This window comes from Polistes fuscatus, unplaced genomic scaffold (assembly GCF_010416935.1).
Source record: "Polistes fuscatus isolate 324 unplaced genomic scaffold, CU_Pfus_HIC Scaffold22, whole genome shotgun sequence".
Lineage (NCBI taxonomy): Eukaryota > Metazoa > Arthropoda > Insecta > Hymenoptera > Vespidae > Polistes > Polistes fuscatus.
The window spans coordinates 758,622-771,289 of NW_025113099.1; the positions used below are offsets into that span (position 1 = coordinate 758,622).

Below are 12,668 nucleotides of genomic sequence, written 5' to 3' on the forward strand. Positions count from 1 at the left end.
ATATAATAAAAAAATATGAAATAATAATCTTAATGATTGAAATGATATTTTTACACGGGTGCTTAAAAATCTATGTACATTCCTGAGGCACCAATTACCCGCGTTTTTATTTAACATGGCTACGTGCAGATCATCGCGTCTTCAATGAACTTTAGTGAACTGATTTGAATTGGATATTCTTCTCAAAGTCTACTTTTACTTTATAAATACGATTCATTTATTAAATAACCGACTTACGTGAGAACAGGCTCGTCATTTTGTATTTCTTCGGAAAGAAAACGAGACCAACGCAACGTAGCCATTTAATAATTACTGATTTTTGTATCGGAAGTTAATAGAGTAATTGTAAATTTTATAATTCATATAATGCTTTCTTTCTGAGTTTAATTAATCTTAAATAATTATTCGTATTCCATATTTAAATATATTTCTCTAATAAATAATTATTATATTTAATAATTTATTAATATTTTGTAGTATATTAGTATTTATATTGAGTTGTTCGAAAAGTTAGTACCGATTAATGCTTTTATTAAATACAAATAATTTTTCTACAAATCAGTACAAACATTTCTGGGCAATTTAAGATTAAATCGATTCACTTAAATATCTTCGAAACTTTTAGATTAAAGTATCTACTATTGAACACCTACTATTAAAAATTAAATATAAGTTGATCTTTTCATGTGACTTTTACGCGTCCACCTAGACAAAAAATTAATAATATAATGAATAAAATAAATTATATTAAAGTTAGTAGAGTACAATAATATAATAAATTTATAATAAATATAATTTATTATATTTATATTATAATTTATTATAAATTATATTGTTATTTAAATTATAATATAATAAATAATAATATCAGATAATGATAATAATAAATTTATTATAAATTATAATATAATAAATAATACTATAATAAATAATAATATCAGATAATGTGCCCCCTTAAATCATTCAACTTTTGTCTAACACATTTTTTTCTATCATCAACAATTTCTAAAATAATCAAATGGATTGATTTAAATGGGACACCCTGTTTATTACATTAACATAAGTATTAAAATAAATTCGAATATATATAATACATATATAAATATATTATATAGTGCTGTAAGAGGTGGGGGTATTGTAAGAGGTGGGAGTATTGAAAGAGATGGGATGTAGTGGAAATAAATGAATAGAAGATGCAAGCTTCAGTATATTCTTAAAGTTTATCAGGTTTATGTAAATAGAGATTATTTCCCGATTTACTCTGAATCATCAATCAGTATCGCGTGTGTAAACTTCTTTGAATGAAGTGTTTATTATTTAGAAAAAAATTAAGTAAATAAAAGCAAAAACCAATGTATTCGTTAAAAAATAATTCAATTTCAACGTTAATTTTATTCCAATTAAATTTATTAATTACTATAGTATTAGTAAAATCTTACACAATACCGGAACCGTTGTTTGAAGTACTTAAACCACAAGGATTACGTATTTCTATACCAGGTAAATTAATTGAATTATTGTATATAACAAATAATTCTTATTAATAATTGAAAATAAAATATTACATTGCTATTATGTTAAATTATTTAAATCATTTTAAATTATTTTAAATTATTTTTTATTTTAAATTATGTTTAAATTATTTTAAATAAAAAGTAATGTCCTTGAAAAGTTTGACAAAAAAATCATATAAATTTTCACTATAAATCATTGGAAGAATGATGCATCATCCAAGGGAGTTACCTGTAAATCCCCGAAGTTTTCAATCTTGCGATCGTAAAATATAAAATATAAAATATCATTTTATATAAAATATAAAATGCGATCATATAAATAAAAAAAATGATCTTACGATCTCATTTTTTTTTGAACGATGTAATCATTATTATCACAAGGTCATACTACATGGATCATATTTACTATTTATATATTAATAATCGATTATAGTTTCTAAATACGATTCATATTTCTCGAAGATAATTCAAATCGAAAAGAAAAGGGTTTGTATTTTATTAAATTAATTATTGTATTAAATAATACATTAATTGTATTTAATTAAATTTTTTACAAAATTAAATATTATTTTTAATAAATAAATAATATACAATTTTTATTAAATTGTATTTTATTAAAAATGTATTAATTTTTTGTTTTAATTAAATATATCTTTGTTGTTAACAGATGAACCGGGATTGCAATATTTTACGTTTCACGGAAATGTAAATAGTCCAATATTATCGGAGGAAGTTGGAGAAATAACAGATGATATTTTTCGAGCTAAAAATGGACGATGGACGTTAGAAAAAAAAGATCTTATCATACAAAATGGAGATGTTATTAATTATTGGATATACGTGCAAGCTAATGGCGCTTCATTTAAAAAACAAAATCAAAGTTACACGATTAGAGGTGAAATAAATTTAAATATCTACGATATTATTATTATTATTATTATTATTATTATTCAATTATTTTCTAATAAAAATTAATTATATATATATTTAATAATTTGTTTACAGCATCAGACAGTTCAAAACAAACTACAATTGAATCTCCCATTAAATCAACAATTAGTCCACGTCCTGAAAAAGGCCAATTGATATTAAACGAAGATTTTAATTATTTAAATGAATCCCTTTGGTCTCGCGATATAAAAATACCGTTAGAACCTGTGAGCATGAATTTTTGATATTTAATACTAATCGATGATACATAAGAAATCTAAAGATTTGTCTAATTTTGTGTGTTTTTATTTTAGGATTACGAATTTTGTGTTTATCACAATGACAATCATCCATATCTCGTTCAAATCATTGATGGGGTTCTTCGTATTCAACCAGTTATTTTAGAAGATTTGTATGGAGTAAATATAACTTTTTATGGAAAATTAAATCTTGCTGGGTATATCTTTTATTTCTATTTCTTATTTATAATTAATATATATGCATGATTTAAATATGTTATTATATTTTTGTATTTTGTATTTTTTAAGTTGCACCAGCAATATACCTCAGGAATGTTCACAGAACGCTGAAGCTTTTAACATTTTACCTCCAATAATATCGGCCAAATTGAATACGAAAACTCGATTTGCATTTAAATATGGTAAAATAGAAATTCGTGCTAAATTTCCTGAAGGTGATTGGCTTTATCCAGGTCAGTCAAAATTATATCCAATAATTCACACTGTTTAAATGAAAAATAATCATTAAATATTGATTTATTATTCGACAGAACTTTGGTTGGAACCACTTTACTCTGTTTACGGTCCTAATTATGCTAGCGGTCGTGTTCTTCTTGGTTTTGCTCGTGGGAATGCAAATTTGGTCGATGCCAAAGATTTTGGACAAATTTTCGATGCTAGAAAATTAGAATTTGGTTTCAGATCAGGTTTTTCAACGATCCACGAAGAAACTATTCACAAAATAATGGATCGTGGTGCTAGATGGAATCAAGATTTTCATGTTTATACGACTATCTGGAATGAAAATGGATTCGAATTTTTAGTGGATGGCGAAGAAATTGGTCGTTTAACTTCTACGACAAAAGGAAATTGGTTACCTCAGCTTAATATTAGTGGTATAACAAACATTTCTCCGTTTGATCAAGAAGTAAGCTTATGATAATTATATAAACAATTATTATTATTATTAATTATATAAATAATTTTTATTATTATTTATATAATTTAATGAGTTAAAAAAACAAACATTTTTTTGCAGTTTTATATCAGTATTGGTGTAGGTGTTGGTGGTAGAAGAGTTTTCCCAGACAACACAATCAGTTCTGGTTTTGTTAAACCTTGGAAAAATGTTGGCGCAAAGGTTCAATCGTTTTTTTTCTTTTTTTCAAAACAATTCATTTGTTTACTCAGTAAAACAAAATTTAATGAATATCTTTCATTAATTACAGGCAATGCTACGGTTTTGGAATTCCAGGAATCAATGGTTGCAAAGTTGGAGACGAGAGGACAGTCGCAAAACTGCTTTGGAAGTTGATTATGTGAAAGTTTGGTCGTTGGAATAAAAATTGAACGATCTCAAAAGAAATAATCTCGAATAAAGTCATTATTATATAGAAAAAGAATGATTATTTTAATTTATAATCATTTTTAATTATTTTTCTAATTTTTCATATCCTTAAAATATTTTTTAAATACGCGTTAAGAAGTTAATAATAAATTATTATTATTATTATTATTATTATTAAGAGTAATAAATCTCTTTGAATACTTATTTTCTTTTGTTCATGTGTGTATGATGGCATTTTATATTAAAAACAACAAAATGTAATCGTTAAACACACATGTACACAAATTTAATCAGATTTTTGTTACTTTGAAAATAACCGGTTTACTATAAAAACGGCATTGACCTTCGATGTTAATACGAAACCGGTTTACTCAGATTGATATTAAACAAAATCAAGACAACAATTTATATATTTTTTTTATCTTTCTAAATTTATGATGTTTTAAACATAAGCGAATATACGAAATATCTAAAACGAATACATTTTAATGGAAATAAATATGAACTTGAATTATCTGAATCTTGAAGAATTTGTGAAATTAATTCGAATAAAATAAAATCTCAAGATATATAAAGAATGACCTTAAACTGGCTATACCACCCTATCCAGTTTCCTCCTTTCATTTTTTGAACATGAGTTTTAATCTTTATTTTTCTACATTCTCCAGTTGTCTGAGAGCATTTGTGCAGTATCGGTGTGAACAAAACGTATCTCTCTTTAAAATCTTCAAATATTATTTATCTCTTTTTATGTAATTATATTTTTCAAGAAATTATTACTGAAAAGAAAATTGTTCGATCAATTTCGTTACAAATGACAAATATAAGAAACATACTGGTAATCGGTGTTTCCTTGATTTTCATTTTAAACTGTGAATCTTTCGCGAAAACTCTTCATCGTCCGAAACGATCGAGTGAGTAAAAATTATTTGTAATTTTCTGAGAAAGAAAGAAAGATAAAAATTAATTTAATTAAAAATATAAAATAAATATTTTTTTTGTGCAGATGAATTTATCCTACGAAAATGTATCGCTAATGTGGAATTAATTAAAACGCATTTAACTGAAAGAAATAAAACACGATTAATTTCATCTGATATTGGAAAAAATAATATTAACGAAACTGCTACGACGATACAACGAAACAATAAACGAATTAAATCTATTAACAATGATCAAGAACAATTAAAATTTGCAGATGTTGAAGATACGCCTCTTAAAACTGTTAATATTATCGCAGTACTTAAAGATAAACCTTTAATATTTCAAAAGAAAAATTCGTTACCTGAGCTTCAACATAATGCACTCAACAAACCATTTGGAATATCGACTAATGTTATTACCATTAAATCATCTAAATCGTAATCATTTCTTTCTGCCAGAAAAATGTAGCTTTAATGAAATATATGATGGATTTAAAAAAGTAAGTATGACTAAGGTAAAAGACCCTATAGCGGAACTAGACCCAGTACTGGAACGATTTCAGGATTATTATATTATATCTTATTGAATATGATATGGAATTTTGAGAATTTTTATTTTTTTCCAAATTTTAATGGTTTTGGCATGAAATAGAATATAAGTAAAACTTACAAGTCCATCGCTAATATTAAAAAAAAAAAATAAAAATTGTAGGACCAAACTTAGTTCGATGACTTAACTCGATTCCTTAAGGAATTTGCTAAGAAAGCAGTCCGTAGTCTTAAGCTCGTAAAAAATGTAAAAAGCAACTTTTTCAAAAGTTCTTTTTTTTTTATGTGTCCGCAGAGGTATTTAGAATTCACAGTCTTAAGTGTTCATATGAAAAAAATTCATTAAAATTATTAATTTTTGCTGTTCGTCTATCGGTACACTTGAAATTGGCCCGACCCCATACTGGAACAGTCTGCCATGTTTACTCTGCCGCCTGACATATGCAGTGTATTTTGTTAAAGTGCAAGGTCTTGTGCGATAAAAAAATTATTTGTGATTGAATAAGTAATACAGTAAGTACATAAACTTCAGTTTTGAAAATAAACAAAAATTTTTGTATTTAATATTTTGCTCTTAAACTAATTTATAAAGTTTAAACTCAAAATCTTGTGTTTACATTTATTATCAAATTGAAAATATACTTTTTTTTTCTTTTTTTAATTTTTTTTTTTTTATTTTTATTTATGATTTACTCATTTGATTTGCAATTTTTAAATGTTTCATGTTTCGTTTTCAATATAAAAATTATATCTTTCATAATTAAAATTATATCTTTTATAATAAAATACTATTATTAATAACTTCAATTTTTCAACTATTCATTGACTTAATTATAATTTAGATGAAGCATAATTTTTGCATTTGGAGAAACTTTTATCATTCACTGTTCCGGTATTGGGCCAATCATATTCCGCTATTGGAGCTAATCATTTTTAGCGTTCCGGTACTGGGTCTTTTAAACTGATTCGAAAAACATTTTTTTTAATTATTAAACTTTGGATAAGCTTACTTTTCATTTTTATCGTACATCTGAATGTTTGTTCTAAACTATTAATTAAAATTAATTCATTCTACGGGCTGAATAAATATTTCTTAAATAATGTAATATTTTATATTGTTTTGTAAACAAAACTTTAAAAAGATATGTAATTTATAAATTACAGATAAATTATTTTAACGAGTGATTTCGTTTAACTTACTATGTGCACTGTGGTAATATATCTCCAATATAATTTGTACAAAATAATTAACTAGCAGTCGGTGGTGTTTGTATAGATTCTGGTAACTTTTGTAATTCAACCTATGAAAAAGAATTGTTCGTTAATTGAAAAAGAAATATAATTGAATAATAAAAATGAAATGAATATTTTAAACGAACCTTTGTAACTTTCATTGCTACACCTTCCGGTAAATTTCTTTGAAGATATTCTAAAAAAGTATCTGCAGTTGACCCAGTCAATTTGGCAAAGTCCATAAATCTGTAATAAGTTCTGGTTTCGTATTGCACGCGATGTTTTTTATGTACATGTACTGACTTTAACACTGTTAATCGTTCAAATATAGGTTTTCTTGGCGTCGTACTATGAAATCAAAATTATATACATTTTAATCGATTGATTTATATTATAAAAAATATTATAGAAAAATAAAAGGAAAGATAAAGTAAAGCTTACTTTCTTAACATATTTATTCCTAAATGATTCGCAGTCATTTCGGTAAATTGACCATAACTTTTAAGTACTGCAGAATCATTTCCTCTTACTTCAATTTCTATTTTTTTATATAATTTGTCAGGATTAGGCTAGAAAAAATATGCATGAAATGTGATGTTATGAAAAGGAGAATATATTCAATGTTTACCTTTACATCCTCGTTTTTTACTTCCACTAATGCGGAGAAAGGTTTTGTTAAGATTCCGATATGTCCAGTTTCTCGACGAATTGTATCACTTATAATAATTCTTAACATAGAACCAACCTACAAAAGTAATTGTACAATTAACCTATCTTTTCAATTTTGTCAAATGATTTAATAATATTACCTTCAAATGTAACATTTTTATGATGTCACTTTAAAAATAAATTAATTTTATTTATTATAAAATTGTTTTCACATCAAATCTTAATTTTAATATAAACTTTTAGATTTATATTTGCATCTACATGGATCACTTTCTTACTTCTAAAAGATTGTATGATTAATGCAGGAACAATGCCATCTAACGATGAACATAAGTAACTTCGTGATCAACTATTATAGAAAGTAGAAAACTGCAATTACCGACGGCAGGTAAGATAAAGATAGAGCACTACTATTACCGATATGGTGCTAGTAATGTTACTAGAATTTTAATAAACTTTAAACTTGCTTATTCTAGTAACTTCTTTCAATTATTAATAACTAATTAAATAATTAAATTATAAAGTGAGCAATTATGGATTTTGATTGAGCAATTAGTGAGTAATTAAGAACATTTATTCATTTTTTTCTGCTGTTGCGGTTCTATGCCAACTTTTTTCTGCTATTTTTTATTAGTTGCTTTTCACGAATCACATCGTAGTTGTTTTGAATGTTTATACTTTTTATTGGTTGGAACGAAGTATCGTACTACGTAATATTATTAAACTCATTTGAAGAAAATCATATTAAAATCAATTATTATATAAAATTGCGTATATATTAAAAGAGTTAAAGAGCAATTTTAAAATATTATTTATAAAATTCCATTTGTATTGGACATACAATTAAAATTAAAATGCTTCATTGATAAAAATGTGAAGAAAATATTCGTTTGGTGTACCATCTAGTAGTAAAAGTATGAACTTCAAAAACGATATTCAGCGCGATTATACGTTTCTTGATCAGATTTACACGTAGATATTTGAGAATACATTGGACAACCGTACAATTGATCAAGAAACGGGATTTAATCATTCCTTCTTGAATTTACATTAAAATAATTTTCATTTCATTTCATTATAAGGAATACACACAAGAAAGTAAGTATTTTTTGTAAACATATTTAAGTATACCATTTAAAAATTTCCACATAGATATTATTTTTGTTCTTATATTTGATTAGTAAACGTCAATGGCATGAGAATTAATATTCAAGTCATATAATTACATTTATGGTAATAAAATGAATTTTTTTTTCTTTCATGAGTTGGAAATAATTTAATACATGTAGATTAATCAATGCTGTTATCATATTTTCTATTTTTTTTTATTCGTTACATATACATATATGTATGTGTGAGTTTACGTTAATTGTATATAATTTATTATAGTATGTGTGAAAATGCATATATTTGTATATTTGCGTCTGTTGAAATATGAAATATTTGATATTAATGATTTCAACATTAACAATATGCCTGCTACGTAGCTTTTAATAACACGATTTCCATATTTATGATTATTAATATATTTTTTTCTTCTTTTGTTATTTTTTAATACACAGAATGGCAGATACTGCAAGTTCAGGAAATACGTCACGGGAAGTTTCGGACAAGGGATGGCTTGTTTTAAAACAATTCGTTATTGATAACAAAATTAAAGCCGGATTATGGTTTACAAGACTACTAACTATGATATTTACTATAAGTTATGTTATTCCAATATTCGGGTAAGTTTATTGTATCTTTTTTGTTGTATTTATTAACTTTATATTATATTTTTATTATTTTTATTTAACTTTATATACTTATAATATTTTAACAAAATTTGTATTTATACGTAATCAATGAATAACTTATTTGCTTTTTTTGTTTTTAGAAACGTTTATAATATATATTACAAAGCTTTAATAAGTCATGCAGCAACTAGCGCATTACGTCTTCATCAAAGACTGCCAAATGTACAATTTAGTAGAGAATTTTTGGGGACGTTACTTCTGGAAGACTCCTGTCATTATTTATTTTATTCAATAATATTTCTCTATGTTCCTCCAGTAACAAGTATCCTTTCAAATAATCGTATTACTTTATATAAATTTTTATTAATATAATATATAATATTTTATTAATATATATTTATAATATAAATATTATTATAAATTTTTATTTTTAATGTATTATGTATTATTTAGTTTATTTTTCTTCTATTCGTGTGATATTATGTATCACATATAACATATTTTTCTTAAACTTGTAATTAGTCGTCCTTGTACCCATCTTTTTATTTGCCATGTTGCACTTTTTCAGTTTTTCATTGGCGTTACTCGATGTAAGTATAAAAACATGTTATTACATATACTTGTTTAATTACATAAGAGTATAATAGTGCATAGATCATTGTGAATATAAATTAATATACATGATTCTCTTTTCTTTCCTTATAGTGTTTAGGACACAATAGTTGGTGGGGTATGCGTCTTGTGATATCTTTGGTTGAGTTTCAGTCTTATAAGATTTTGCGTTTTTGTGCACTTTCTGAAATTATTATTTTACCATTCACAGTTCTTCTTGTTTTCACGTAAGTCATTAATAATATATTCAATATATATATTTTAGTAAATGGATAATGAAATAATCATTATTTAATTACAGGGGACGCGTTGGTCTATTAACACCGATTATATATTACCAATTTTTGAAAATGCGTCTTGCATCGCAAAGAAACTCATTTACACGGAATATGTTTCACGAAATCAGAAGTCTCTTGAGTGCTGTATCCAAAAAACCTGCAATGCCAGATATACTTCGTAAAATGATAGAAGGTTTTCTTTCTTTAACTCAACAAATGGCACCAGTACCTCGCCCGTAATATACGCCCGTTTTGAATATTTTTTAAGGGAATTGTTTTTGGATTGTAGGGTCCACATTTTTATAAAATTGAATCTAACGATGATTGAGTGATAATGTCAAAGTTTTTGGTATATATATGTATATTATAATTTAGCAAATGTGTAGAAGGTTGAAATCAATCAAAAATGTAATAGTTACATTTAGACACAATTATTATTGCAGTTTTAAGTGAACAAAATATACGCGTCTTTTATAAACATTTCATACATTTTAAAATACGACAGAAATTTAATCTTTATAAAACAGTTATAAGTATACTTATAGACATTGTCTATTATTTAATTTTAATCTCATATAAGGTAAATTTTTGTTTTATAATCTAATTATTAAATCCATGAATTAATTACTATTTGTCAGGTATTCTGGTATATGATAGTTATATAGATGTGTAACATGCAATGGTGTCTAACATGTGGTATTATTGTAATTATAATTATCTGAAATAAGTATTGTAAACTATATCTTATGATTTTTTTCTTTATTTATAAGTATTACTTCTACTTAAGCACACTTTTTTGTATATTTTTGTTTGTATTTTCTTTTGATTAAATATACAGTCATGGTATACTATTTTCTAGATTTTTGTTCTTTTTTACCAAGTAGTTTTAATACGATTTATTTTTTGTTCAAAAAGCTTTTAGATCATTTTATTCAATAAAAAAAGAGACGTTATTTTTAATTTTCATGTAAAAATAATATAAATTCTCTAATAATATGTAAAATAATCGTATATTTCTTGGAATATTCTTTTTATATTCTATATTTTATATTTTTTATGATCAGCATTGAGGATATAAAAGAATTTCTTATTTTAAGCCATTATTTATTTTGTTTGTAGTGTTAATTATACAAGTGGTGCTGGCTGAGGTATGTCTTTCGAAGCTTTAATTTCAGAAGTTGGTTGTAATGGACGTACTTCTTCTTTTGGTTCTGCTATCGATACGTAATCTGGAAGAGGATCTTTTGGACCAAGTTTGCCAACAGGATCCCACGGTAACATGATTTTCACTTTAATACCCAATACACCTACAATGAAATAATAATAAGAGAAAATATTAATTAATGTCTAATATTAGAAATGATGTATATTATAATTAATACTTGTACTTATTAAATATATACCTTGACGAAGGAGTACATGACGGGTTGCTGTGTTTACGTAGTTGTTAGTTGGTTCTCCTGAATGAATCATTAAACCATCAACGAACTTCATCGATTTAGCTCTCTGACCGCGTAGTTTTCCACTGACAACTACTTCGCATCCTCTTGCTCCTGATTCCATGATAAACCGAAGAACACCATAACATGCTCTGCAAAACAAATATAAAAATTTATTAATATATGAACTAGGATGATAGAATGAATTATAGAAAATTATTTGTAAATATACAAACCTTCGCACAGCAAGTCCACCAATCAATTTGTAGCGAAGAGATTCGGCTTGTGCAATAGCGCACAGACCACGCTGTGCTACTTTTTCAGCATATAATTCAACATTTTGTGGTTCCTTGAAATTAAAACGTTTCTGTACCACAGAGGTTAACTCTCTGATTCTTCGTCCCTTTTCTCCTAAAACGCTCTGCGTATGTGTGGCTAATAGGATGATTTCTGTACGAGTTGGTGTTACACGAACCTCAACACCAGAATATCCATCTTCTGCGAGCTCACGAGTAAGAAACTCGTTAAGTTCAGCTTTGAAAACTCCATCTCCTACGAACTATAAATATAATGTTAAGTATATCTAATCTTGAAACTCTTGATATTGATATAAGTATAAACTTAACCTAAAAATTCACGCTTTACTGAGGTAAACAAAACATTTCAACACGAGAAGTAAAACATAATTAACTTATATAATATTTATATGTGTAATATCAGTAAAATATAAAGAATTCTTTTCTATTTAGTATTAAGATTAAAATTTTCTATAGATCACAGCTTCATAAAAAAATGATGGTATAATAGTCACAAATATCCAATGCATCCACCTTGTCGGTACGGTTCACTCTTATATATTTGCACAAAATCTTATTTTAATAATATCAAAGATTATAGCAAACACTATATTTTCGTATAATATATATAATAATTCATTATAAATCACAAACCTTCTTTTTCTTGGAAATAGAACGAGTACCCATATTTGTTGCTAACGCGATATAGCAGATCAGGAATGGAAAGAGACAGAGGTTAAAGCGGAAATGGTCGTTTTGAATCAGTAATCAAATCAGAATCTAAAAAATAAAATTTTACAAAAATCATTAGAGCTTTATAATCGTATAATTGTAGAAATTAATAAAAATTTTTATCATCATTAATGCAATGTAAAAATGTTTAATTTTTTTATTCGTGTAAT

The 12,668-nt window shown here is 25.6% G+C and overlaps 4 protein-coding genes across 6 annotated transcripts; 2 read left to right on the plus strand and 2 right to left on the minus strand.

The window, feature by feature from the left end:
* Nucleotides 1-687: 687 nt before the first annotated feature.
* On the minus strand, nucleotides 688-7,594 carry LOC122517944 (28S ribosomal protein S10, mitochondrial). Of its 3 annotated transcripts, none has more exons than XM_043636576.1 (6): nucleotides 7,546-7,594; nucleotides 7,365-7,481; nucleotides 7,178-7,305; nucleotides 6,883-7,084; nucleotides 6,704-6,804; nucleotides 688-705 (listed from the first exon to the last, which is right to left on the minus strand). In XM_043636576.1, the coding sequence occupies exons 1-5, from the start codon at nucleotides 7,558-7,560 to the stop codon at nucleotides 6,751-6,753; spliced, it is 516 nt and encodes a 171-aa protein (XP_043492511.1). In that variant the 5' UTR covers nucleotides 7,561-7,594; the 3' UTR covers nucleotides 688-705; nucleotides 6,704-6,750. The 3 variants fall into 3 exon arrangements, with proteins under 3 accessions (XP_043492511.1, XP_043492510.1, XP_043492509.1); XM_043636575.1 differs by lacking the exon at nucleotides 688-705 and adding an exon at nucleotides 6,248-6,464; XM_043636574.1 differs by lacking the exon at nucleotides 688-705 and having other exon boundaries at nucleotides 6,505-6,804.
* On the plus strand, nucleotides 948-4,049 carry LOC122517942 (beta-1,3-glucan-binding protein-like). The gene is made up of 8 exons (XM_043636571.1): nucleotides 948-1,500; nucleotides 2,182-2,409; nucleotides 2,520-2,671; nucleotides 2,759-2,901; nucleotides 2,993-3,156; nucleotides 3,235-3,611; nucleotides 3,723-3,824; nucleotides 3,913-4,049. Exons 1-8 carry the CDS (start codon nucleotides 1,353-1,355, stop codon nucleotides 4,024-4,026), a joined length of 1,428 nt encoding a protein of 475 aa, XP_043492506.1. The 5' UTR covers nucleotides 948-1,352; the 3' UTR covers nucleotides 4,027-4,049.
* A 757-nt stretch (nucleotides 7,595-8,351) lies between the features above and the next one.
* On the plus strand, nucleotides 8,352-10,889 carry LOC122517984 (Krueppel homolog 2). Its single transcript, XM_043636624.1, has 6 exons — nucleotides 8,352-8,503; nucleotides 8,968-9,132; nucleotides 9,282-9,463; nucleotides 9,664-9,731; nucleotides 9,847-9,980; nucleotides 10,055-10,889. The coding sequence occupies exons 2-6, from the start codon at nucleotides 8,969-8,971 to the stop codon at nucleotides 10,269-10,271; spliced, it is 765 nt and encodes a 254-aa protein (XP_043492559.1). The 5' UTR covers nucleotides 8,352-8,503; nucleotide 8,968; the 3' UTR covers nucleotides 10,272-10,889.
* Nucleotides 10,890-11,118: 229 nt separating this feature from the next.
* LOC122517986 (40S ribosomal protein S3) lies at nucleotides 11,119-12,529 on the minus strand. Its single transcript, XM_043636625.1, has 4 exons — nucleotides 12,421-12,529; nucleotides 11,707-12,029; nucleotides 11,435-11,622; nucleotides 11,119-11,338 (listed from the first exon to the last, which is right to left on the minus strand). The coding sequence occupies exons 1-4, from the start codon at nucleotides 12,451-12,453 to the stop codon at nucleotides 11,157-11,159; spliced, it is 726 nt and encodes a 241-aa protein (XP_043492560.1). The 5' UTR covers nucleotides 12,454-12,529; the 3' UTR covers nucleotides 11,119-11,156.
* Between the last annotated feature and the right edge of the window lie 139 nt (nucleotides 12,530-12,668).